The 25,001-nt window shown below is 43.9% G+C and overlaps 1 protein-coding gene across 2 annotated transcripts in view; it reads left to right on the top strand.

The window, feature by feature from the left end:
* The window catches only part of SQOR (sulfide quinone oxidoreductase), a 45,900-nt gene that overhangs the window by 4,665 nt on the left and 16,234 nt on the right, over positions 1-25,001 (top strand). For both annotated transcript variants that reach the window (XM_081228074.1, XM_081228073.1), the window contains exons 2-3: positions 16,553-16,803; positions 18,763-18,933. In XM_081228074.1, the coding sequence (XP_081084200.1) occupies positions 16,570-16,803; positions 18,763-18,933 (405 nt within the window). In that variant the 5' untranslated portion in view covers positions 16,553-16,569. The remainder of the gene's footprint in view (positions 1-16,552; positions 16,804-18,762; positions 18,934-25,001) is intronic.

The raw sequence follows: 25,001 nt of genomic DNA, 5'->3' as shown, positions 1-25,001 counted from the left end.
TGAACTTGGCATCTCTTCAATCACGTTCAAACAACACATGTGTAACGTGTAATTAAAGAGTCTCTTCTCATTGTGTTAAGACCTCACACGCTGGATTCCATGGAACAATATGCCTGACAAATTGGCCAGTTCCTGTTTATAATAAAACTCCACTCCTCAGAGGCTTCTTGTATGTGAAACTCTGAGTGGGAATTCCAGCACTCCAGAGGCTGATGAGTAATTTTATTGTGATCATTGAATGGGTTCAGGAGATCAAGGCAAAGCTGGGTCCCTGCTGTGTGACTGGAAGCAAATTAATTCCACATTAGGCCTCCCTCTCCTGTGTGTCTTGTTGTACAGTCTCGGGATGGACGCACACAGGCATATGCAAACACTGAAACCTTCGGTATACTTGACTAGAGGCCAACTGTGAATGGTGGGGTTGAAGGGGAGCTAAATTGTGATGATTTATACACTAGAGCATGAGTGGTCAAGCTCCCACTGGCTAAAACAAGCAGAGAAGCAAGGCACTTCCCCCCATATAAGTCAGACAAAACCTTTAACTTTCAGTTGAAATAATCCAGTTGACTGTCTTATTTTTTCTTTTTCTGGAGCCATAATGTGAGAGAATTCTCTTTCTGTAAATAGGATTTTTATTTTCTGCTTAGCAAATGCATGGTTTGGTGAAATTGTCAGTCCCCCCCATCTCAAAGCTCTCTGAATGTAAAATGAATATAGGCTAAGGAAACTTGTAGGAAATTTCTCAGTAGCAAAGGGAGCCACTGTTTCATTGCCACGTCCTCATTAGTAACTCTTAATCAGCAATTCTTTAAAGAAAATTCCTACAGTTTCCCCCTAAAGAGTTAGGGAACTAAAAAACCCAATGTGACTCTAAACCCTGAATCATCAGGGAGCTGTACGGGATTGTTTCTGTTGCCTGGACGATTTGCTCTTGGTCCACTACTAGAGCACTACCTTCACAGCTTAGTGTTTAAACAAATATTTGGCATTGTAACAGCTCTAGAGGTAGAGTTCCAACATGGCCCTGCAGGCCTAAATGAAGATTGCCCCATTTTCTTTATTTGTTAACAAAATAGTAATCCAGTTCCTGAATTCAAGGGGAGGTGAGCTGAGAGGAAGGGCGCCACCTGCCTAATCCCTTCTCAGGCTCAGCTCCTTCGGCTCCTTCGTTCTCAGGGCCCTCAAGGGGCGTGGTTTCCTTCTCTCTCACCCTGCTTTGGATCTTCACTGCACTCTGAGTAGTCCAATACTGTTACTTACACCGTCTCTTCAGTATAGCCACCTGAACAAGGTCCCAGTTCGCATCCTTCCTTCTTTATCCCCTATGGCTAATTTGTCACAAAACTTCCTTCAACATCTGTTTTGCATTCACACCTTCATCTCTGTTCTCATGTCTATTTGAAGCCCTTGCTGGTGCCTGAATTTCTGAATCAGCCATTTAATGGACCTTCATATTCCTGGTCTTCCCTGTGACAATAGACTCTTCTTATTCATCCCAGGTTCCGCAGTGCTTAGCACAGTGCCTGGGACATAGTAAACACTCAAAAATGCCGAACTCAACTGAATTGCTCTAAGTCATCCTCTCGACTTCCCCCCCCAGGGGGTCTTCTTCAGTTTCCTTAAGAACTTCCAAGGGCTCTCACTGCCTTCAGTAGGGACCACAGCTCATGTGCAGCTAGGGCTGAGCAGTAACAAAGGAGTATTGTAGGCCACATGGGGCTGGGTGAGAGCTGGAACCTCGTGCAGGGTCTAGATGGGCAGTAACGGCTCAGCTCCAGCCGAGAGTTGACATGTGAGAATGTGGGTTCAGTGTTGTCAGAGAGGCCAATAATCTGGAATTTCAAGGGTAAGGTATCCAAAATTTTTAATGTTGGCACTAATTCAAAATTTAAGCAGAATTTGTGAGTCAAACAAAACACAGCTCTGGTCTGCATTGGGCCTGCAGGTTGCTACTTTGTGACCCCTAGATGAGATTACAATTGTCTAGTATTAAGCTTCCAACCCCAAATTTTACTTAATATGCCTATACAGTCTTTTTTCTCTGTCTTCCCAGTTGGCACCAGCTTAGGCTTCCTTCTCCTTGTCCACAGTTATGCCATGCTCATTCTAGCATTTGGGATTCTATCTCCCAAATCCCTAACTTGTCCCAAACTAGCCCAGACCAGCCCTTGCCTAGATTTCCCTGTTTCTGCCCACACAATTCCTCTCTCTTCAGCTGCCTAGATTCAACTTTGGCTCCGTCCCCGCAGGGGCCCTTCTTACCTCTCATCCAGTCATTCTCTTTCCCTTACCTCTGTCTTATCTGAATCTTTATTTGTATTTCTAGTGCTAGCACTGAATCAGGCCCTCATCATTATACCTGGACCTCTGTACTAGTCTCCTAACTGATGTCCAGAACTGGTTTTGTCTCTCTTTTGATTTAATTTTCTCCCGGACACTAGATTGATTTTCTCAAAGCTTCCCCCTCTGTTTTGAAAACTTTGATATATAAAGCCTCAGTTCCCTAGCATGGCCCTTTATAATCAGGCTATGATGTTTCTTTATTATCTACTCCTCTCAATATCAGTCATATCTGGTTGGCCTTCCCAGCTTATTAGTCAGGGTCTTGTGAAACACTTGGCACACTCAAACAGTGCTGTTAAGAAGGATTTAATGAAACAACTATTTACAAAAATGTAGGCAGGGTTAAAGGGAACCAACAAGAGCGGTGAAGCAATGGTATTGATTTGGGGCCTGAAGAAGCAAGTAGAGGGAGTGATTACTAGAACCCTGAGTCAGGGCACTAGCTGAGGGGAAGGCCACCCCACAGGAACCAAGGCCTTCAGCTGGAGGAATCCAGCAGTGCTCAGCTGAGGGGTGAGGGGTCTGGGGAATAAATATCCTAATTTCATTCTTTCCCATCCTCTGATCTCCTGGTGCCTCCCACTGGCTGAATACAACTGGAAGCCAGAGGACCAGGGAGGCCAGCTGATGTGCACCTCGCAGGTCAGCTCCCAAGGTTTGGAGAGGGCAGAGAAGGCTGGAGAGAGGTCTGGAGGGCAGTAGCCTACTCTTTGATTCATTTACCTATGCTGTTCCCTCCCATAGCATCTCCACTTGTCCAAATGCTGCCAATCTTTTACCTGCTGCTCAGATTCTGTTTCACCAAGTTTTCATTGATTATTTCTTCTCTCCTCAAAACACCTAAGGTGTTTAGCTCATACTGATTACTTTGCTTCTGCTAGTTAAATCCTAGATATGGGATATAAACCCAGATTTTTGGAAGCCAACGCCAACTTTCCTTCCCCTAATCCAGAGATGATGTAGGTGGTGGAAAATACAGGTGCCTCATTTTTTGGTAACTGTCCCTGAGGAGATGGCTAGAGAGTACTGCACTCCTGGTAGGCTGCAGAGGTTTTCTGCCTGTTGCCACCAACTATTTGGACCCCAGGGTTGACAAGAAGGGCCCAAATACTCGATAAGTGTTGTGGGGATAGATGGGACCAGAGTTAGAACCAGAGTCTCCAACTATCAAGAGGTTTCAATCTCTCTGAGAAAACAGGTGCATCAAAATGCCAACAAATAACAGTGACCACAAGAAAGTTCCAAGAAGGGCAAGACAGGTACCATGACTTGTAGAACCAACCTGGGCTGGAGGGACTAGAGAAGCTGGGACTTGGACTGCACTTTGGGCCACGGCTAAGATGAGGAGACAGGAAGGGGCATTTCAGAAGGGAATAATAGCCGGGGGTGAGGGGCTAATGTGTACTCCATTCCACTAGAATGTAAGTTCCTTCAGCACAAGGACCTGATGTGACACATTCACTGGTTTTTTTTCCCAGCACAGCTCCTAGCGTAATGAAGGTTAGGATCTCAGTAATTGTTTTAGTCTGTTTGGGCCGCTATAACAAATACAGTAGCCCCCTGTTATTGGTGTGGGAATATGTCCCAAGACCCACCCCCTCCCCCCGCCCCAGTGGATGCCTGAAACCATGCATAGTACTGAATCCTGTATATACTATGTTTTTTCCTCTATGTGCATACCTGTGATAATGTTTAATTTATAAATTAGGTACAGTAAGAGACTAACAAGAACAATAATAAAATAGGACAATCATAACAATGTACTATAATGACAGTTATGTGAATGTGGTCTTCAAAATATCTTGCTGTATGAATTTAATGCCTTTTGCATCCTAACTGTGCACTTATCGCACCGGGGCTGTAACTTTGGCAGTATGAGATGCAACATCAATACTAACACGAATTTCTTTTTCCTTCTTCATAATTTCATGGATAGAAGATTCATTCCTACTGTAGATCTTAGCAACCTCAGTATATGATTTCTTTTATTTTCTTAAGTCAAGAACTTTCACCTTTTCAATTAAAGGGAACATTTTACAGCTTCTCTTTGGCAAATCCAAATTGCCAGCATCGCTACTCTTGTGCTTTGGGGCCTTCATTAAGTGAAACAGGGATGACTTGAACACAAGCACTGAAATACAGTTGATCTGATAACCGAGGTGGCCACTAAGTGACTAAGGGGCAGCATACGCTGGACAAAGTGATGATTGATGTCCCAGGTGGGGCGGAGTGGGATGGTGTGAGATTTCATCACACCACTCAGAATGGCATGCAGTTTAGAACTTATGAATTTTTTATTTCTGAAATTAAAAATTGAATTTCATTTAATATTTTTGGACTGCAGTTCACTGTGGATAATTGAAACCACAGAAAGCAAAACTGTGAGTAAGGAGGGACTACTGTACCACAGACTGGGTGGCTTATAAACAACAGAAATTTATTTCTCACAGTTCTAGAGTCTGGAAAGTCCAAGATCAAGGTGCCAGCATAGTTGAGTCAGGGCCAATGTCTTTTCCCTGTGTTCTCACATAGTAGAAGGGATGAGGGATCTCCCTGGACCTTCTTTTATAAGGCACTAATCCCACTCATGAGGGTTCCACCCTCGTAACCTCATCACCCCCAAAGACCCCACCTACTAATACCATAACCTTTGGGAGTTAGGATTTCAACATATGAATTTTGGGAGGGCACAAACATTTAGAGCATAGAATGAATTAGCAGATGGCTGGATTTATTCAGTACCTTTATATGTCAGATGTGTACACAGTGAATGAAGGTAGAACTTAATTCATTCAGAAACACTCTATTGAGTGTAGAGGAAAACACAAAGCACTAGGACACATCCCTACTCAAGCTAGAAAGGGAAAGATGTACACACATCTCACTACCTTTAACCTTCCAATATTTAAATTAGACCTTCTAACGTTAAAATAACTTTCCCCTGGGGAATCCCGTGGTGGTCCAATGGTTAGGACACCACGCTTCCACTACAGGGGGCCTGGGTTTGATCCCTGGTTGGGGAACTAAGATCCTGCAGCCCACACAGTGCGGCCAAAACCAACCAAACAAACACCTTTCCCCTGAAATTTGGCTCACCTTATTATTGGCCTACCTTATCAGTAACTGGCAAGCTCTGCTGTTCTTCCATTAGTATCTAAAGCTAATAGACTGGGAACGAGACCAGGGCTGGGTGGGGAAATTTCTGTCCATCTGCACAGGTCCTTGTATGTAGTAGGTACTCAATGAATACTTGTAGAAACATTCTTAGATACAGCAGAATTGTGGCCATGCAGATTTCATGTAACTCTTTCTTTCCATAAAGATACGATTGCACATTTAGCATAGCTAAATGTAATTTAATCTGCATACGTTTTGTGTAGGAAATAAATCTGTAAATAAAAATATAGCTTAGGTGATGCTTTTTGAGCACTTCTGGCTGATGACACCTCTCTTTTATCAAGGTTAAATGGCTAAAATATATGTGAAAACTTTCCTTGTTGGAGAAGATATCTCGTTTCAGTACATTGATAGAGTGGGACAAAAGAGAGGACGCCCGGTGCTGTATTCTTCAGGAGTAATTACTGCATTAAAAAATCATACCGTAGCTATGTTATTTAGTTGCAAAATTTGGCTCACTCACTCACATAATTATAGCATTCGGCAGTAATATGTAATTAAATTGCTTTTTAAATGCCACCTGACAGTTCAGCGAGTTTGTAAGGAGAAGGAGTATAGTATAGCAAAATTTGTTAAACATGTAAAATCTTCCATCCGACTGGACAGTGGTGAATGCACGTTAATGTAGTGTATTAAAATGTACCTGGGATTTGTTTTCAATCAGGCACGGTGAAACCAGCACATCAGGAGATGACTGCCACGAAGGACAAGAGTTTTGACTCCGAGTTCCCTAGGAATGGGAGGCCTGGTACACCATGTACCAGGGCCACATGGGGAAGCATGCAGGTTGGTCAGGAGGCAGAAAAATTAAGGAAAACCTGTAATGTGGTTTTCATGAGGCAGGGGGAACAGACGGACCAGGTTTGGCATTGGCTAATTTGAATAATTTGAGTGGGCTCTGGCGTATAGGGACTGCCCTAGTTGTCTGATGTCTGGTCCTGGGATGAGTAGGGCAGAAGAATGTTGCCTTCTGGAGTGTAAAAGCCAGACAGAGGAAGTGGTTCGGGTATGGACTCTGGGTTTGTTGGCTTTACTTATTCAAAGATGTGCTCCTAGACTGAGTTGTATACTGTCTTTAGGAGTTGGTCAGCCCTGAGAGGGGCAGTCTCTTTAGCATTAACAAAGCCCCCAAATGTCAATCATAAAATACAGAAATTAAAAACATGATTAATACAGTAGGATTCAAAATACCTCTGGGAAGGTTTCATGAAGTATCTTATTCAGTGCCATTGATAAGTGCCACAAATATGCCTACATACTTGCATGTACTTCAGATTGAGATGAGATCACATTAAGGTACCATAGCATTTGGGGGGCAATGTTTGGTATTTTCCTGGCAGTCCAGTCACAGTGACAATGTCCTTCCTGAGATTTTTCCATATTTGGACCTGCCCTTTTATAGTTTAAGTCAGAGAGTGTGATGGCCAATATCATGTGTCAACTTGACTGGGCCACAGGGTGCCCAGATATTTGGTTAAACATTATTCTGGGTGTGTCTATAAGGGTGTTTCTGGAGGAGTCAGTAGACAGGGTAAAGAAGATTGTCCTCGTCAATGTGGATAGTGTCATCCAATCAGTTGAAGGTCTGAATAGAACAAAAAGGCTGACCCTCCCACGAAGAAGAGAGAACCCTTCCTGTCTGCCTGCCTTGACCTGGGACATTGGTTTCCTCCTGCCTTGGTACTTGAACTGAAACATCAGCTTTACCTGGGTCTTGAGCCCGCTGTTCCTTTGGACTGAAACTACACCATTGGCTCTCCTGGATCTCCAGCTTGCTGACTGCAGATCTTGGGGCTTAGCCTCCATAATCGTGTGAGCCAATTTCCAGGAGTGCCCTTTGTATAATAGGGAAAGTGATGACGTTTGCTTTGGTTCTCTCCCTCTCTCCTTTCCATCCCCTCCGGTTTAATCCTGGTTTTGTCCTTTTTTGGCTGTGTGGCCTTGATGTAACCAGTCTCCTGGAGCCTCACTTTTTTCAACTGGTAAAATGGGGATGATATGTCTACCTCTAGTGCCTAGCACAGTGCCTGGCACATAGGAGTCTGAGATGGTACAGTGATGAGCCAGTTTTACAATAGGGGTCAGGATCTAGCTTCAAATTGTTCAAAGTAGACATGGTATGCTGGCACGGGGTGGGAGGGGCTTTGGCAGAGCTCAGAACTGGTAGAGGGAGGGACCAGGCCAGTTCAGTGAGTCCCAGAGGGGTGGGTGGGCAGAGTGCCCTAGAGGAGTGCAGTAGGCACTAGAGGTGGATTTACCCAGAAGCAAATGAAGTTTAAGCTTCAGGGCCTCTCTCTTGCACAGGTCTCTGTGGGTGCTGGGAGTTCCAGGAACAGAGGGGTAGCCAGGTTATAACCAGAAAGCATTATGCTTATGTTTCTGATAGACTGCCTAAAAGAGATCTCAGAAGAGTCTTGACTCACCAAGGATCCAGACATTTATTTGGACTTGTTTTCTCATTCAAAATTAATATTAACTATCTAATTTTGTATTTGTAATTTTGGGTCTCCAACATGTATAGGCTTCACTGCCCATAAAACCTGGATCTGCCCCTGCCTGGAGGGCTGCCCTTCTGGGGGATGGCATGTGGGGCCCCAGCAAAGAGGTCATCTTGAGATCCGGAGCTGGGAGAAGGTCCAGACTGGGAGCTCTCCACCTCTGAGTTGCAGGCTCCCGCTCATGCCTGCATTGCTGCTCCAAAGGGCATTCAGAAAAAGTTGCTGTTCACGGAAAGGACTCACTGTAGCTCTGACCCTGCTGCAGATTCAAGTGACCTTTGGAAGATCACCTTGGCCCTCTGAGCCTCAGTTTTCCCATTTGTAAAGTGGTATCAATACCTCCAGTGTAGACTCAGGTATGGGTCCTGTGAATTGTAAAGCTCCAGGCACTTGGGAGGGAAGTATTATAATTGTGTTGCTACTACTTGTATTTCTGTTATCTTGCTATTACTTGAAATATGCTTAGACCTTAACATTTCAGTGACTGAAGAGCAAAGGTACTGTCCACCCTGACACACTGTTTTTTGATTTCTGTTTTTTGCTGTTTCATTCATTCGTTCATTTTAATTTTTTATTGAGGAACCTTTCCAGCATGTACAAAAATTCACAGATTACCACAAGGAATGCCCATATATATATCCATAACTTGGCTTCAGATTATTATCAACTCTGAAATAATGCCATTTGCAGCAATGTGGATGGACGTAGAGATTATCATACTAAGTGAAGTAAGTCAGACAGAGAAAGACAAATAACATATGATATCACTTATATGTGGAATCTAAAAAAATGATACAAATGAACTTATTTACAATTACAAAACAGAAGTAGACTCACAGACATAGAAAACAAACTTATGGTTACCAAAGGGGAAAGGGGGGGCAGGGATAAATTTGGAATTTGGGATTAATAGATACAGACTACTATATATAAAATAAACAATCAGGACCTACTGTATAGCACAGGGAACTATATTCAATATCTTGTAATAACCTATAATGGAAAAGAATCTGAAAAAAAATATATATATAATGGAATCACTTTGCTGTACACTTGAAACATTGTAAATCAACTATACTTCAATTTAAAAAAATTATTATCAACTCATGGCCAATCTGATGTCATCTACACTCCTACCTACTCACCTCCTGTAATATTTTTGAGCAAATTCCAAATCATTTAAACTGCAAGAATCCCAGTATTTTAAAAATTTAAGGGCCCATAAAAACTTATATCAGTACTATTATTCTACCTCACTCATCCCCCAAAAAACTTAAATTTTTTTCTTCCAATTTGTTTAGTAAGCTAAAATTTAATATCATATATTCCCTCCCAACTCACTCCCTGGGGCATAAGCTACTTTACATTTGAATTAAATAAAATTCAGCTGGTAGGCATTTTCCCTGAATTATCTCTTAGGTCTAACACTGAGAACTCAATTGAGGAGTAATTTTGAATTAAACTCTTCTCTTCAATCAGTGAGGTGACCTTAGGCAGGTGCTCTAACTTTACACTAAACCTCAATTTTCTCGTCTGTAAAATGGGGATACTAACACCCTCTTTACAAAGTTATTGTCTCTGAGACAACATAAGTACAACTAGTAAACACTCAATAAATGTTAGCTATTATTATTCTGATGGTTTCTCCCTACTTTTTCTTATCGAACCCTGTCTTCTGGAAGTAATTTTGTTGAGAGATGTAAATAACTGATGATAGCCTTGGCTGATTTAAGTTAAAAGGCCCAGCAAGCCCAAGGGGGAGGAGCTAATGGAGGAGGAAGAGCCTTCCAGGAGTCTTACCACCTGGGCACTAGGTGTAAGCCCAACCCATGCTGTGTAGACAAGGTTCACTTGTGTCTCAGAGACTGGGACCCACGGGGATCCAGACCCTCAGGACATCACAGCTCAGCATAAGCTTGGCTGGGAAGCTGGAGGTCCAGAGGTCAGGTAGGAGGAATGGGGTGGGTGGTGAGAGGTGGAGGCTGTTCATTGTCTGTTTTCCTCTTTGATTTTTGAAGTTTTCTACAAAGACGATATAATAAAGGTTGGCCTTGTAGTTATTGAAACCGAAAGCAATGAGGGCCCAGCCTGGCATGGGCTTGAGATAAGACAATCGTGACCCATACAAAGACCCTCTGTTTCCTCAAGAGCAAAAATAGCTGAAAGATTGACTAAGTCTTGCTGGCCTGTTGGGTCTTTCATTAAGATGCTCTGAATAATCCTTGTTTAGAGGCCAGCTCTTTTTGAACTGAGCCAAGTGTCCTAGCTGACACCCAGTGAGTGGCATGCATGTGGCATAGGATTAGGGAGCTCTTGACACTGGCAGTCTGCGGCTTGTCCCAGAAAGGCTGGCTGTGAGAGGTGGGGAGTCCCAAAGACTTGTCTAGACCAGGGTGTCTGGAGTCAGCAGCCAGCGATGTAAGTAGGAGATGCCTAGCAGGCTGTATTATTTTTCAATCAGCAGGGATTTTACTTCAGTCAGACTACAGCTATAACAAAGCATTTATTTTGATTCTTTGAAGGAAGCACTCAATTAAGTTAGCATTAATTGAATTTTTATCTAACTTAAAAGCATGACGTTATTTAACTAGGACATGTATTTGTTATATGAAATACATTTATTTCAATTAAATAAATGTGCCACTTGTTAAATGAAAGTTAACTTTGCCCTATTTATTGATTCTTTTAAAAAGTGTGTGTTTCGCCTTGTAAGTGGGTAGAGAGAAAGCAGCTGCATTCTTCTGCATCGTTAGTGGGTAATTCTTATTTCTTAACCTAACAGGTAGATGTGTTTCAGGCTACCTTCTAGGGAGACTCAGAGACTTAGACTTATGCTCCTTAGTTCTTTTGTTGACAGAGGTTTTTTATTTCTTTTCTGTTGACTTCAGGGTCAAGTTTGGCCTTTCCTTTTTTTTACATCTTTATTGGAGTATAATTGCTTTACAATGGTGTGTTAGTTTCTGCTTTATAACAAAGTGAATCAGTTATACATATACATATGTTCCCATATCTCTTCCCTCTTGCGTCTCCCTCCCTCCCACCCTCCCTATCCCACCCCTCCAGGCGGTCACAAAGCACCGAGCTGATCTCCCTGTGCTATGCGGCTGCTTCCCACTAGCTATCTGCCTTACGTTTGGTAGTGTATATATGTCCATGCCTCTCTCTTGCTTTGTCACAGCTTGCCCTTCCCGCTCCCCATATCCTCAAGTCCATTCTCACGTAGGTCTGTGTCTTTATTCCTGTCTTACCCCTAAGTTCTTCATGTCATTTTTTTTTCTTAAATTCCATATATATGTGTTAGCATACGGTATTTGTCTTTCTCTTTCTGACTTACTTCACTCTGTATGACAGACTCTAGGTCTTTCCACCTCATTACAAATAGCTCAATTTTGTTTCTTTTTATTGGCCTTTCCTTTTTTTTTTCATTCTGGTTAAGATTGTGTGACCTGCTTCCTTCAATTGTCTGGTTTTTTGATTGTTGCTCCAGACTTGGTTTAGGTCAATGTCAGAAATTTCTCTTGGTTCCTGTCGATATTTTCTGACGCTACTTCTAACACCAGGTGTATGTCTTTCCCAACACCAGCCAGTTCTCTGACACCAACTGGGTGTTCAACAGTTCATTTCTGATGTTAGCTCCCAGAGCTGCAAATAGCATCCCAGGCGACCTACACTTCTGCCTGCCTGACTACAAATTTTGGGGCTCCCAGGATGCCCTCTTAGGTTTGATAATTTGCTAGAATGACACACAGAACTCAGGAAAACACTTCACTTATGCTTACCAGTTTCTTATAAAGCTTATTTCAACTCAGGAATGGCCAAATGGAGGAGATGCGTGGGGCAAGGTATGGGCTGGGGTGGGAGGAGAGGGTGGGGGGGTGCCACAGAGCTTCCATGACCTCTCTGGGTGTGTCACCACCCTCCCAGCACTTCAGCACGTTCACCAACCCCGAAGCTCTCAGAATCTCATTGTTCAAGAGGTTTTTCTTTTGTTTTTAATTTTATTTATTTATTTATTTACGGCTGTGTTGGGTCTTTGTTGCTGCATGCGGGCTTTCTCTAGTTGCAGCGAGCGGGGGCTACTCTTCCTTGTGGTGTGTGGGCTTCTCATTGCGGGGGCTTCTCTTGTTGCGGAGCATGGGCTCTAGGCACGCGGGCTTCAGTAGTTGAGGCACCCGGGCTCAGTAGTTGTGGCTCGCGGGCTCTAGAGTGCAGGCTCAGTAGTTGTGGTGCCCGGGCTTAGTTGCTCCAAGGCATGTGGGATCTTCCTGGACCAGGGCTTGAACCCGTGTCCCCTGTACTGGCAGGCGGATTCTTAACCACTGTGCCACCAGAGGAGCCCCTGTTCAAGAGTTTTTATAGAATTCAATCTTCAGCCCCATTTCCTCCCAGAGACTGGGGGCGGGGCTGAAAATTCCAACCGTCTAATGACATGTTTGGTCTTTCTGGTGAACGGTCTCCATCGTGAAGCTATGTAGGGGTCCCATCCTGAGTCACTTCATTGACATAAACAGTTATGGTTGAAAGGGGCTCCTTATTATTATTTGCTATTGAATAACAACTCCTGTCACCCAGGAAATTCCAAGGGTTTTAGGACCTTTGTACCATGAACAGGGAATAAAGTGCAAATATATATATTTTATTATACCACAGCTCCAAAGTGGGATACTAAAAAATTATGATTATGCATTATTGTCCTGGGTTTTTTCTGGTCTTTGACTTTGTATCATGCCCTACCTTCTCCACAAATAGCATTAGATTGTGGTTCTGGTTTTTCTGATCTGAAAGTGAGGATGACATTACATTGTTAGAATGAGAGTGTTCCTGAGATTTTCAAGTGTTTTCAAGCTTGGAACATTTCCTCTAACACGTTCTTTTATGTTTGTGAAATTTTTGTTTATGGTTCACAAGTGAAATTTGACTGCAAAGGCCAGGATATTCTGCTTGATGACTGTTTTTAACGAAGTTGATAGAACTGGTTCAGAGGACTTTGGGTTTATTTACACTGAATCCAGAAATAGGCTATGGGTAACTGCTGAAATAAAACAGAACTAGCCTTCTTGGCTGAATGAGGGAAATATTTGCATAAACTCTTCCTCTTTCAAGGGGAGAACCATGGGGTATTAGGCTAGAAGGGAATTAGGAGGTTGAAGAGCCTCAGATGGCGTGGCTAGAAAGCAGAAACTTAGCCAGGCCTCCTTTTAGATCATTATTTTGTAACTCTTTCCATGGAGTTAAGATGTTGTGTCAGGACCCTGAAAAAGTGGTTTCCCTAAAAGGCAAGTGAGGAGTTTTGCTGTGATTCTGTTGTTCTGTGGACACATAGAAAGGCAGGATGTGATGACTGTCTATTCACCATAAAATATCTTCTTCCCTAGCAAACAGCAATATCTTACTTGGTGATTTCCTCCACTCCTCAATGATTAAGAAACAAAGAACGAACAAACAAAAAACCCAACCAAACAAATAAAATCAAATTGGGTGATTTTTAAAATTTAAAGCTCATTAAAGAAAACGCGAGAAAAGCACATGCAAAGAAGAGGAAAAAAATCAATTATAGTGTTATCAAAACATTGCTAATATTTAGGTGTCAGTACCGTGCAAAAAATGGTTTCCCTTTTGTGGGAAGTGTGGAAAAGCTATCTGGATTTTTTCCATTTAAGATTATCATGTAAGCACTGTTTTGTTGTTGTTGATAGAGGTAATAGATATAGTGGTTTAAAGCAGAGGCTCTGGCACTGAAGTGCCCAGGTTCAAATCACAGCACACCATTTGTGAGCTCCCTGCCTCAGTTTTATCATCTGTAAAATGGGGATGATAATGACAGCCATCTCACAAGTTAAATGTTTATGTAAAGGACTTAGTACATGTTTGTTATTGTCATCAAAATTGATTTCATTATTATAACATTAATATATGTGTACAGTAGAGATTTTATAAGATACAGAAAAGCAGAAGAAATCAAAATCACCCATTATTCTAAAACCCAGAGAAAAACCACTTACCCAGTGTTAACATTTTGCTATTTTTTAAAATACATTTTCTCTTACATAGTAGAGCTCATATTGTAATTCCAGTTTACATCCTGATCGTAATGTAATTATTCTGGAAAAGACTAATTATGTAAACATAATTTGAAAAGACTACATAGGTCATCTTGTGTAACCATATTTTACTTAACCCTTCCCCAAAGTTTTAACATGCAGATGGCTATTCCTGCCCATCTCCCCGCACCACCCCCCCATATTTAAAAGAGAAGTAATCATAAATTAGCCTTGGTTAGAATAATCTGGAGCCTGAGCCTTCCTTGGCCAGTGTGGAACCTGCAGTGTTATTTTTTCTGTAACCAGGACGTAATCAGATCCAATCCACAAACCAGTTAACTCAGGATTGAATGTATTATGAATGAATATGTGAGACATATCTTTGTAAAGGTTTGTCTTCTTAAGTATTAGAGGTTACTTCCTTAGAACAGAGTCCCAGAAATGTAAATGCAGGGTCAAAGGATGAGAAATGTTTTCTATAAGGGTCATACTGATTTAAACTTGTGGCAACAGTGTATGAGCCTGCCTCACTTTTTGTAGCCCCCATGTCCCTTCTCCCAGCTCTGGGTTGCTTTTCAGATCTGAAATATTGAGGAAATTGTCAGGGGTTCCAAAACACTGGAGTAGAGTTAATCTTAATTAAAATCATCACTCCGGCCCCTCCTTCTGACTCCTCCAGGGCCCTTCTTTCTTCCTTTCCTTTTCCCTCCCAGCTTTCTCTAATTCCCTCGTGTAGCCTTCCTCTTCTCCACTGCGGGGGGGTGGGGGTGGGGGTGGGGGTGGGGGGGGAGTCATATAATTAAGTTGTTCCCATTAAGAAGTTGGTTAACTGGGGCTTCCCTGGTGGCACAGTGGTTGAGAGTCCGCCTGCCGATGCAGGGGACACGGGTTCGTGCCCCGGTCCGGGAAGATCCCACATGCCGCGGAGCGGCTAGGCCCGTGAGCCATGGCCGCTGAGCCTGCGCGTCCGGAGCCTGTGCTCCGCAAAGGGAGAGGCCACAACAGTGAGAGGCCCGTGTACCGCAAAAAGAAAAAAAAAAAAAAAAGAAGTTGGTGACTTAGCAGCTAGAAGTGTTATCCCCCCGCTGGGTACTTGCATTTTATTTTATTATTTATTTATTTATTTATTTATTTTAATGTTGGGGGTAGGAGTTTAATTAATTTATTTATTTTTGCCGTGTTGGGTCTTCGTTTCTGTGCGAGGGCTTTCTCCAGTTGCGGCAAGCGGGGGCCACTCTTCATCGCGGTGCGCGGGCCTCTCACTATCGCGGCCTCTCCCGTTGCGGAGCACAGGCTCCAGACACGCAGGCTCAGTAGTTGTGGCTCACGGGCCCAGTTGCTCTGCGGCATGTGGGATCCTCCCAGACCAGGGCTCGAACCCGTGTCCCCTGCATTAGCAGGCAGACTCTCAACCACTGCGCCACCAGGGAAGCCCGGTACTTGCATTTTAATAAAGGGTTCCTGGAGCATTGTTGAACCCACAGGACTGAGCTTGATGGTGGAATTTGGGGTGCTGTAATATGCAGGGAGGGAGATATTTTGGTCTGGACCCCTCAAGTTATACAATAGACTGTATCCAAGATGTAAGGCCGGATCCATGGATGGGATGACGCCAAGGCCAGCTTCTGAGATGCCTTCATTTCCTCACTGCCAAAGCACCAGCTGCTCAGAGCAGAAACACCTTTTCCTAAAGGTAAAGTGTGTCTCTTGGAAAAACTATTTGGGGAGATTATTTACCGAATTGGATGGATATAATAAAAGACTGGCCAGCAGCATATGCAGATTCTTTTGATAAAATATAACTTTATGATACCAGGCAGGGCTCCTTTTATGGCTTTTGCATCATCTGGTTGAAACTGCCAAAGATATGGAGGGCCTTTGCTTATGTGTCTGTAGCCAGTGATTTAAATCGTGTGTCGCTGGGCAGGCAGATCCGGGTACTTCTTAGTGGGGCTGAGGCTCTGATTACCTTGGCCTGAACTCTGAGCTACAGAGAAGGTGGGTTACTTGCTGGACCATTTCTGTTTCAGCAAGGTCTCAGGTGCCCTTTGTGGCAAGGGATTGTTCAGGTGTCTATCTGTAGACTCATACATATTTGGTGGACTGAAAAGCCAAAGAAAGAATTGAGGAATGTGCCTGAGAGGAGAAGGATGACATCGGGATCTGTAGATGATGCCCTAGCTTTAGGGAGGGACAAGGAGAGGTACAGGCACATTATGAGGAGAACTTAAAAGATGAGACTTACTTGGTTCAAAGTCTGAGATGTCCTGAAAGGAGGAGGAGAGGGAGAAAAGGAAAGCTTAGCCAATTGTTAGCCATCTGTGGAGCATTCCCAAGAAGCTCTTGACCACAGCCAGGTGGGAAGGTGGTGTTGAAATGGCGGCAACCAGCTAGAGCCGGCCAGATGACAGCCTCCCGTCCCTCCTTGAATGAAAATGCTTTGGTCCCATAGTGGCTCCTTCCTTACACAGAGCCTTATCTGTTCCTTTCTAGCCTGATCCAGCCTGAAGATGACCCCGCTGGCTGCTGTGGTGTCTGGCCCCCGTGTCCGACTCTTTGCCTGCTTCCTCAGGCTGGGCTGTCAGCAGGCCAAACCACTTCAGCTTCACACAGGGGCCAGCCTCGCAGCCAAGAACCACTATGAGGTGCTGGTGCTGGGTGGGGGCAGTGGTGGGATCACCATGGCTGCCCGCATGAAGAGGAAAGTGGGTGCAGAGAATGTGGCCATCGTTGAACCCAGCGAGGTAAGTCTCCCCCTTTTGAGTGCGTGTGTGTGTGTGTGTGTGTGTGTGTGTGTGTGTCGTGCACATGCATGCGTAGGTTAGGGGCTGGGTTGGGGATGACATGCCTAGGCCACCATGTTCCCAGGTTAGTGCTTCTCTTTCTGGGCATAAAAAGCAGGTTGTCCAAAAGAATTGGGAGAGGTGGGGGGAGGGAGAGAGCGAGGACAGATCTCTTGGCTTATGTTCTTCTCTCTGTTAGTTTCTTAGGGCTGCCATAACAAATTACCACAAAGGGCGTGGCTTAAAACAACATAATTTATTCTTTCACAGTTCTGGAGGCTAGAAGTCCAAAACCAAGGTGTTAGCAAGGCCATGCTCCCCTTGAAGGCTGAGGGAGAAGGGGAAGCTGTCTCATGCCTCCCTCCTAGTTTCTGTGGTTGTGGACAGTCCTTGGTGTTCCTTGGCTTGTTGTAGATCACTCCAATCTCTGCCTCTGTTTTCACATGGCCTTCTCTCTGTGTGGCTCTAGTGTCTTCACATGACCTACTTATAAGGACACCAATCATTGGATTAGACGTTAGACAGTTTGATGGATAGACATTAGAGAGTCAAGGACATTCTAATCCAATGTGACCCCATCTTAACTTGATTACATCTGCAAAGACCCTATTTCCAAATAAGTCACGATCGCAGGTCCTGGGGTTAGGACGTCAGCATATTTTTTGGAGAGAAACAATTCAACTCGTGTCATCCTCCACCTTCAGTCTCATGTCCAGAGGAAAATCAGTGGCCGTTGTGCTTTCCTTTCCCTGTTCCAGTCTGGAGAAAGGGTGATGAGTTGAGGGACAGTGGGGAAAAGGTGAAAACCCACTGAAAAGGTGTCAGTGGGTTTGAGAAATTTAAGTGTAAGAGATTATAAGCAGATTATAAAGCAGAAAAAGGTAGCAGACATGAGGCGGGAAATTGGGAAGTGTTTGTAAAGCACTGTTTCATGAAAAATATTTTAAGATTGTCCAACGCTTCAAAAAATAGTCAAGATTTTTGGCGGTTGGCTTAATGTTTCCTAAGGAACTGGGTGTGTACCAGTGGGAAGCTGTATCTTTGGGAGGAAAAAGCAAAATGGATCTGGTGCTGGATTGGTGGAGAGGGTAGGGCAAGAAAGGCACAGTTCTTTTCAGGAAGTCTTCCCAGTACCAAACGAGGCTGCCCAGGGCTTTTTTTGCAATCTCCAACTGGTACGTTGTGATTTGTGGGGAGACTGGAGGGCACTCTCCGTCTATTTCCTTTTAAAAGTGACTTTAATTCAGGGACAACGTTTTAAATGACAGTGGTCTGAGAGCTGTATCAGGTGGCCTGTGGTGGATTGTAGCTAACCCATGGAAGGCCTCCTAGTGGGGCTACCCTTTGTGATGAGACAGGCCCCTCCAAGGCACTGGACACAATTCAGGAGGCCAGAATGGAGTCTGTCCTGCTCTGTGAGGAAGTGCATGACAGGAGCTGTCACAGGAGCTGCCAGCGGCTCAGGCCTTTGGCAGTTTCCCTCCTGTGTCTGGTTTGGTGATTGCTAGAGCGCGTGCTTGTTTGCAGTCTAAAAAATAATCTGAGTTTGTATTTTCATTCCCTTTTCTGTTCAAGATGGACTTGAAATCGTTGAGCTCTCACAGCTGGAGCTCTCACAACTGGAGACCTCTAACCCCCTTATCTTATCTTTTTTTTTTTTTTTTTTGCCGTAGGCGGGCCTCTCACTGTTGTGGCCTCTCCCGTTGCGGAGCACAGGCTCCGGACGCCCAGGCTCAGCGGCCACAGCTCACGGGCCCAGCCGCTCCGCGGCATGTGGGATCCTCCCGGACCGGGGCACGAACCCGTGTCCCCTGCATCGGCAGGCGGACTCTCAACCACTGTGCCACCAGGGAAGCCCTAGCTATGACCCTTTTGATCGGCCTCACACTGAAATGAATCTCCAAATACTTTGTTTCTTAGAGACATTTCTACCAGCCAATCTGGACCCTGGTGGGAGCTGGTGCCAAACCATTAGCCTCATCTGGCCGTCCCACAGCGAGTGTGATTCCATCTGGTGTAGAGTGGATCAAAGCTAGAGTGGTTGATCTGAACCCAGACAAGAACTGCATCCACACAGACAACGACAAGGAGGTAACCGTCTGGGTCCTTTGGCTTTTGTTAACCTGAGGGCTTGTATTGAACGCACAGCCATTATCAAACTGGACAGCTTCATGGTAAGAGGGCGGTATACATGTGCGTGTGTGCATGTGTGTGTGTGCTGAATACTGCATGAGATGGGAGGGGGTGTGGGGAATGGAGGATGGGATAGATGGAAGGACTGAGTGATGCTGCATTAATAAATGAACAATGAAGACAAGTATTTATTGAGCACCAGTGTTTGTCCTATTGCTTGGTACAGTATCATATGCCTGAATTTTTATTGCACAAATACTGCTGCTCTGTGTGAAAATACCAGGTACCTCCCTCCTTTTTCCTTTGAAGCAGCCAGCTCTCTCTCTGACCCCTGGTCCTGCAGAGGAAGCGGGTGTTGGGAAGTATCCATCCCAGTCACACTCGGGGGAGCTCTGCCAGAGCCGTTAGGGAACTGTGTGACTGCGGTGGTGCCAGGGCTGAGAATTGCTGCTGCTGCAGCTTGAGGCTCATGGTTGCTCTGCACCATTTAGAAGTCTCCTCCCACCCCCACCACACAGGGATCACAGCTTTTCAGCAACTGCAGCCCCTGTGTCTGACTGAGGGGATGAGGGCAGGATGGTGAGAAGACAGGCTTAGGAGCTGTCGGGGCATCGTGTCCCCTCGTCTGCTGCTGAGCCCAGGACAGCCATCGTGCCGCACAGGCCTGTTCCGGGCTCCCATGGTTCTTGGGCCCCCAGGGTGTTATTGGCCTTTATATCCTGACCCGGCTCCCTCCAGACTGGACACTGCAGCATTTTCCCAGAACTGTGGAATCTGAGAGTTGGTGGGAATCTTTCAGATCCAACCCCTTGCTCTAAGTAGGGACCATTGGCCCCAGGCATTCTCAACCTTTCCTTAGGTTATGGATCTTTCTGAGTGTGGATCTTAATCAGCCCAGTCGAGAAAATGCATATATGTACCTAATTTTGCATTTAATTTCAAGGAGTTCAGAGATTGTTTGCAGCCTTTCCCTGAACCCTGACCAACCCTGAACCAACCCTCCTTCCCCCCTTCCTTCCTCCCTCCCTCCCCACCCTCTCTCTCTCTCTCCCTCCCTTCCTTCCTCAATATTTATTAAGCATTGTTATAACCTAGGTACAGTTTTAGGGATATACAAGTGAAGGAAAACAGACAAAAATCCTTATTGTCCTGGATTTTATATTCTAGTGGAGGAGGACATACAATAAACAGTAGACATAATAAGTTATATAATGTGTTAGAAGGTGATGAATATTAATTTAAAAAAATAGAGCCGAATTACTGGGATTGGGGCACGTGGGGTAGGGGGTTGAATTTAAAATGGGTTAGTATTTACACTCTCCAGGGCCAGGGACTTCTCTGACAAGTTATCCTTCTTCATTTTTTATAGACAGACAGGTTATATGAAAGTTCTGCCTTTAATGAGTCAGAATCTACCTTCCTGTAACCTCTTTTTTTTCTTCCTTGGGCCAAGGTGTCAGTGGCCATAATACTGCTCTTGTCCCTTATTCTTCCTATAGTGTGGGAGAGAAGGCCTTCTCTCTTTCCTGTGGAGAAACCCTCCAACTATTTGAAGGTGGCTCTTAGAGTCTGTGTCTGTCTTCTCCTCAGGTAGACTTGTCCTCCTGTCTCCACTTTCCTCAGATTTCATGAGCTCCAGGCCTCTCACTACCCTCTTTACCCTGCTTGAGACATCATCTGGCTTGTTTTGCCCCCATGATCCATGGCCCCTAGAGGTGCCTGGAAGAGTAGCCAACACTACAGAACAGCCCAGAATAGAGTGGGGCATTCTCTCCCGCAACTAGATAGAATCCAAGCTAGCATTTGGCAAGTTATCACAGTGCTGATTCATGCTGGGCTAGAGGTCAGTTCAAACCACTGGGTCTTTTTTTCACATGATCTACTGTCAAGCATCCCCCATCCTAAAATATATACATACATATTTATTTATTTACATTAAAATAAAATTTTATATATTATATATGTATTATTTTCTCCCTGTTGAAACACTTCCATATTCTCCCCAGCATGTCCAGGAGAGCAGACTGGATTAAACACAAGATTGTTCTCAATTCACAAGATTGAGTTTTGGGGCTCATTTCCCTTGCCAGTCTGCTGCCAGCTCATGGGACCAGCCGACTTGTATCTTCTAATACACATCCCCCTTTGGTACAGCAGTGCCTGCCTCCTAGTCAGACCCCTTTGCATTATAGGAATAGCTCAGAGTCCTCTGTGATTGGGTTTGTGTGTATCTTAAGGAACATAAACTTGTCTTATCTCTTGAGAATGAGAGGCACTGGAAGGTGCTTTCACTTCTGAGTCCTGCTTCAACATCTAAGGCCTAGACCCTTGGGAGAGTTGTAGAGTCTTGTTTTAGGGCTGCGAAAGAAGTTGGTGTTAGTTGGTGAGACTCTTCTCTGAGATTTTTTAAGCAAAAGTATTCCATAGCCAGATATCAGAAATCTACATATAATGGCTCTTCTTCTTGGTTTTGGTTCACCCTCCCAGCCTGCCTGGATCTTTTAGATTTTTTTTTTTTTTTTTTGCGGTACGTGGGCCTCTCACTGCTGTGGCCTCTCCCGTTGCGGAGCACAGGCTCCGGACGCGCAGGCCCAGCGGCCATGGCTCACGGGCCCAGCCGCTCTGCGGCATGTGGGATCCTCCTGGACCGGGGCATGAGCCCGTGTCCCCTGCATCGGCAGGTGGACTCTCAACCACTGCGCCACCAGGGAAGCGCTCTTTTAGATTTTTGATTCAGACATCCAGTTAGCAATTTTTCCTTGCCATTATCCACGATGGTTTCATTTAAGTTCAAGGTTTTAATTCTTTAACATGCCCCTAGAGAACTTTTTTCTAGCTTACATCAATCAATCAATATTCTTTTGAAAATATTAAAAAATTTACCAAATCATTTCCATTCTTTGTTTACACTTTCCTATCCTATTTACAATGCGAGGGTACTGCTGAAATCTAGCCTCAGTGTGTCTGTGTCTCTGACTTTTCCCTGATTCAGAGTTCTGTTTGTTTGGAATGTGTCCCCCAGGCCCCAGGTAGACTGGTCCTTGCTCCTTCTCCAGATTTAACCTGATTCTGTTCTCTTCCTTGTTCCTACTCCAGCACACTGGCCTCTCATTTCCTCAAATACCTTGGCCTCCTTCTTCCCCAGGACATTTGCACATGCTGCTTCTACCTCTTCCCCTAGCTAACTCCTGCTTATCGTTAGCTTAGAGATGACATCTTCAGGCAAGCCTTCCCTGATCTACAAGACTAGTCAGATTCCCCCTTAACATGCCATCACAGCATTCTGTGGTTTAGTAATTATGTGTGTGATTATCTGATAATGTCTGTCTTGCCCACTAGACTGAGTTCCTGGAGGGGTAGGAACTGGGTCTTTCTTGTTCAGCATTGTATGTCCAGGACTTAGCACAATATCTTTCACATAGAAGGTGTTCAGTAAATCTTTGTGATCAAGTTGTGCCTCAGTTTCTTCATCTGTAAAATGGTACTACTAATAATACCTACTTCATTAGCTTGCTGTGAGGATTAAATTAATTAAAACATGTAAAACATTCAGAACAGTGCCTTGTACAGAGTGAATGCTCAAGAAATGTTGCTGTTATTGTTTTTTAAACAATACATGAAATAAACAAATGGGACTTAATTAAACTTAAAAGTTTTTGCACAGCAAAGGAGACCATAAATAAGACAAAAAGACAACCCTCAGAATGGGAGAAAATATTTGCAAATGAAACAACAAACAAAAGATTAATCTCCAAAATATACAAACAGCTCATGGAGCTCAGTATCAAAAAAACAAACAATCCAGTTAAAAAATGGGCAGAAGACCTAAATAGACATTTCACCAAGGAAGACATACAGGTGGCCAGAAGACACCTGAAAAGATGCTCAACATCACTAATTGTTAGAGAAATGCAAATCAGAACTACAATGAGGTATCACCTCATGCCGGTCAAAATGGCTATTATCAAAAAATCTAGAAACAATAAATGCTGGAAAGGGTATAGTAAAAAGGGAACCCTCCTGCACTGGTTGGTGGGAATGTAAATTGATAGAACCACTTTGGAAAACAGTATGGAGGTTCCTTAAAAAACTAAAAGTAGAACTACCATCTGACCCAGCTATCCCACTACTGGGCATATACCCTGAGAAAACCATAATTCAAAAAGACGCGGCACCCCAGTGTTCATTGCAGCACTATTTACAACAGCCAGGACATGGAACCAACCTAAATATCCATGAACAGATGAATGGATAAAGAAGATGTGACACATATATACATACAATGGAATATTACTTAGTCATATAAAGAAACGAAACTGAGTTATTTATAGTGAGATGGATGGACCTAGAGTCTGTCACACAGAGTGAAGTAAGTCAGAAAGAGAAAAACAAATACCACATGCTAACACATATATGTGGAATCTAACAAAAGAAAAAATGGTACCGATGAACCTAGTTGCAGGGCAGGAATAAAGACGTAGACATAGAGAATGGACTTGAGGACACGGGGTGGGAGGGGGAAGCTGGGGTGAAGTGAGAGTAGCATCGACATATATACACGACCGAATGCAAAATAGTGGGAAGCAGCCGCATAGCACAGGGAGATCAGCTCCTCAGTGCTTTGTGATGACCTAGAGGGGTGGGATAGGGAGGGTGGGAGGGAGGCTCAAGAGGGAGGGGATATGGGGACATGTGTATGCATATGGCTGATTCACTTTGGTGTACAACAGAAACTAACACGGTATTGTGAAGCAATTATACTCCAATAAACATCTATTAAAAAAAAGAATACATGGAATAAAGGAAAAGGAAAGGTTTATTGAGTATCCACCCTGCGCCCGCAGAGTATTTGACTGCTGACTGATGGAAAGCAGGTTTACAATCTGTGAACACATGCTGATGCTTTTCTTTTTCTAAATTATTACGAGACATCTGTTTAGTAGATGAGCCTGGAATTTTGAAATGTTTAAACATCCTATTTACTAAATTGTTAGTGTCAGAATTTACCTCCCCCATCCCCTGTATAAAATTAGAACACTTGCCCATATTTAGCCTTCCAGCGGGGTCTGCACCGTTCTCTGAAATTGCTCAAAAGTTTTGTCTACAAGGTTTTGCAGTTCCTTAGAGTTAGGTCATCTGGCCTGGAAGCTTGAACTCATTCAAAAGACTTGAGGCTTTCTTGTGTTGTTTGCTACTTTAGGGTTTATTCTCCCTTATTTATTTATTTTTTTCATAATCTTAAGCATGTCTGTTACTAGTCCTTCAAATAATCAATATTATGCTCTAATAGAACCATCAAGGCATGCACAAACCAATGGCTTTTCTTGCTGACAGTGTGCATATGTCTTACCTGTAGGGCACCACCCCCAGACCCCATGCCATCTCTGACCTCACACCCTGAAGACTCAACACAGTTCACTCAGCCATTTAATGGGCCTGGTACACCTTCCTACAGACCAAGGAATTTAAGGGCACCCAGTCTCTATGGGTAGGCAAATCATACAGGTGAAGATGTATATATTATCTGTCCACTTTGATAAGCTGTATTTTTCACAAGCAACTGAAATCAACCATCCACCTATCCTTTCATCCAGCAAACATTACCAACTTCCTCACTTTAATTTAGTGACTGTGCTAGATTCTAGGACTATAGGGAACAAGACATAACCTTTATCCTCTAGGAGCGTTCGATGTAGTGAGGAGAACATCGCTGCTGTATAACACAAGTGCTTCTCTATTTGGTACAAGACTGTGGCAGTCACCACATGTGGCTCCATTCTGGGCTCCTGTCACGGCAGTCGTTCTCCAGTTTTCTAGGCAAGTCCTTTCACTTTACATCCTTCTTGCTTACACTCTTGTGCTTCAACTTGTCCAACTTCTGATCCTAAACCCCAATTTCCATCATCATAAATATGGATACTTTTGCCTTCAGCATGGATAAGCACAATGCCCATATTTAAAGAGAGGAGTTTTAAATTCCAAGCAGATCATTAAACAAGATCAGGTAGGTTATATCACACACATCC

Source organism: Mesoplodon bidens (assembly GCF_964165515.1).
Source record: "Mesoplodon bidens genome assembly, chromosome: 3".
NCBI lineage: Eukaryota > Metazoa > Chordata > Mammalia > Artiodactyla > Ziphiidae > Mesoplodon > Mesoplodon bidens.
This window is presented reverse-complemented; position numbering and strand designations above follow the sequence as displayed.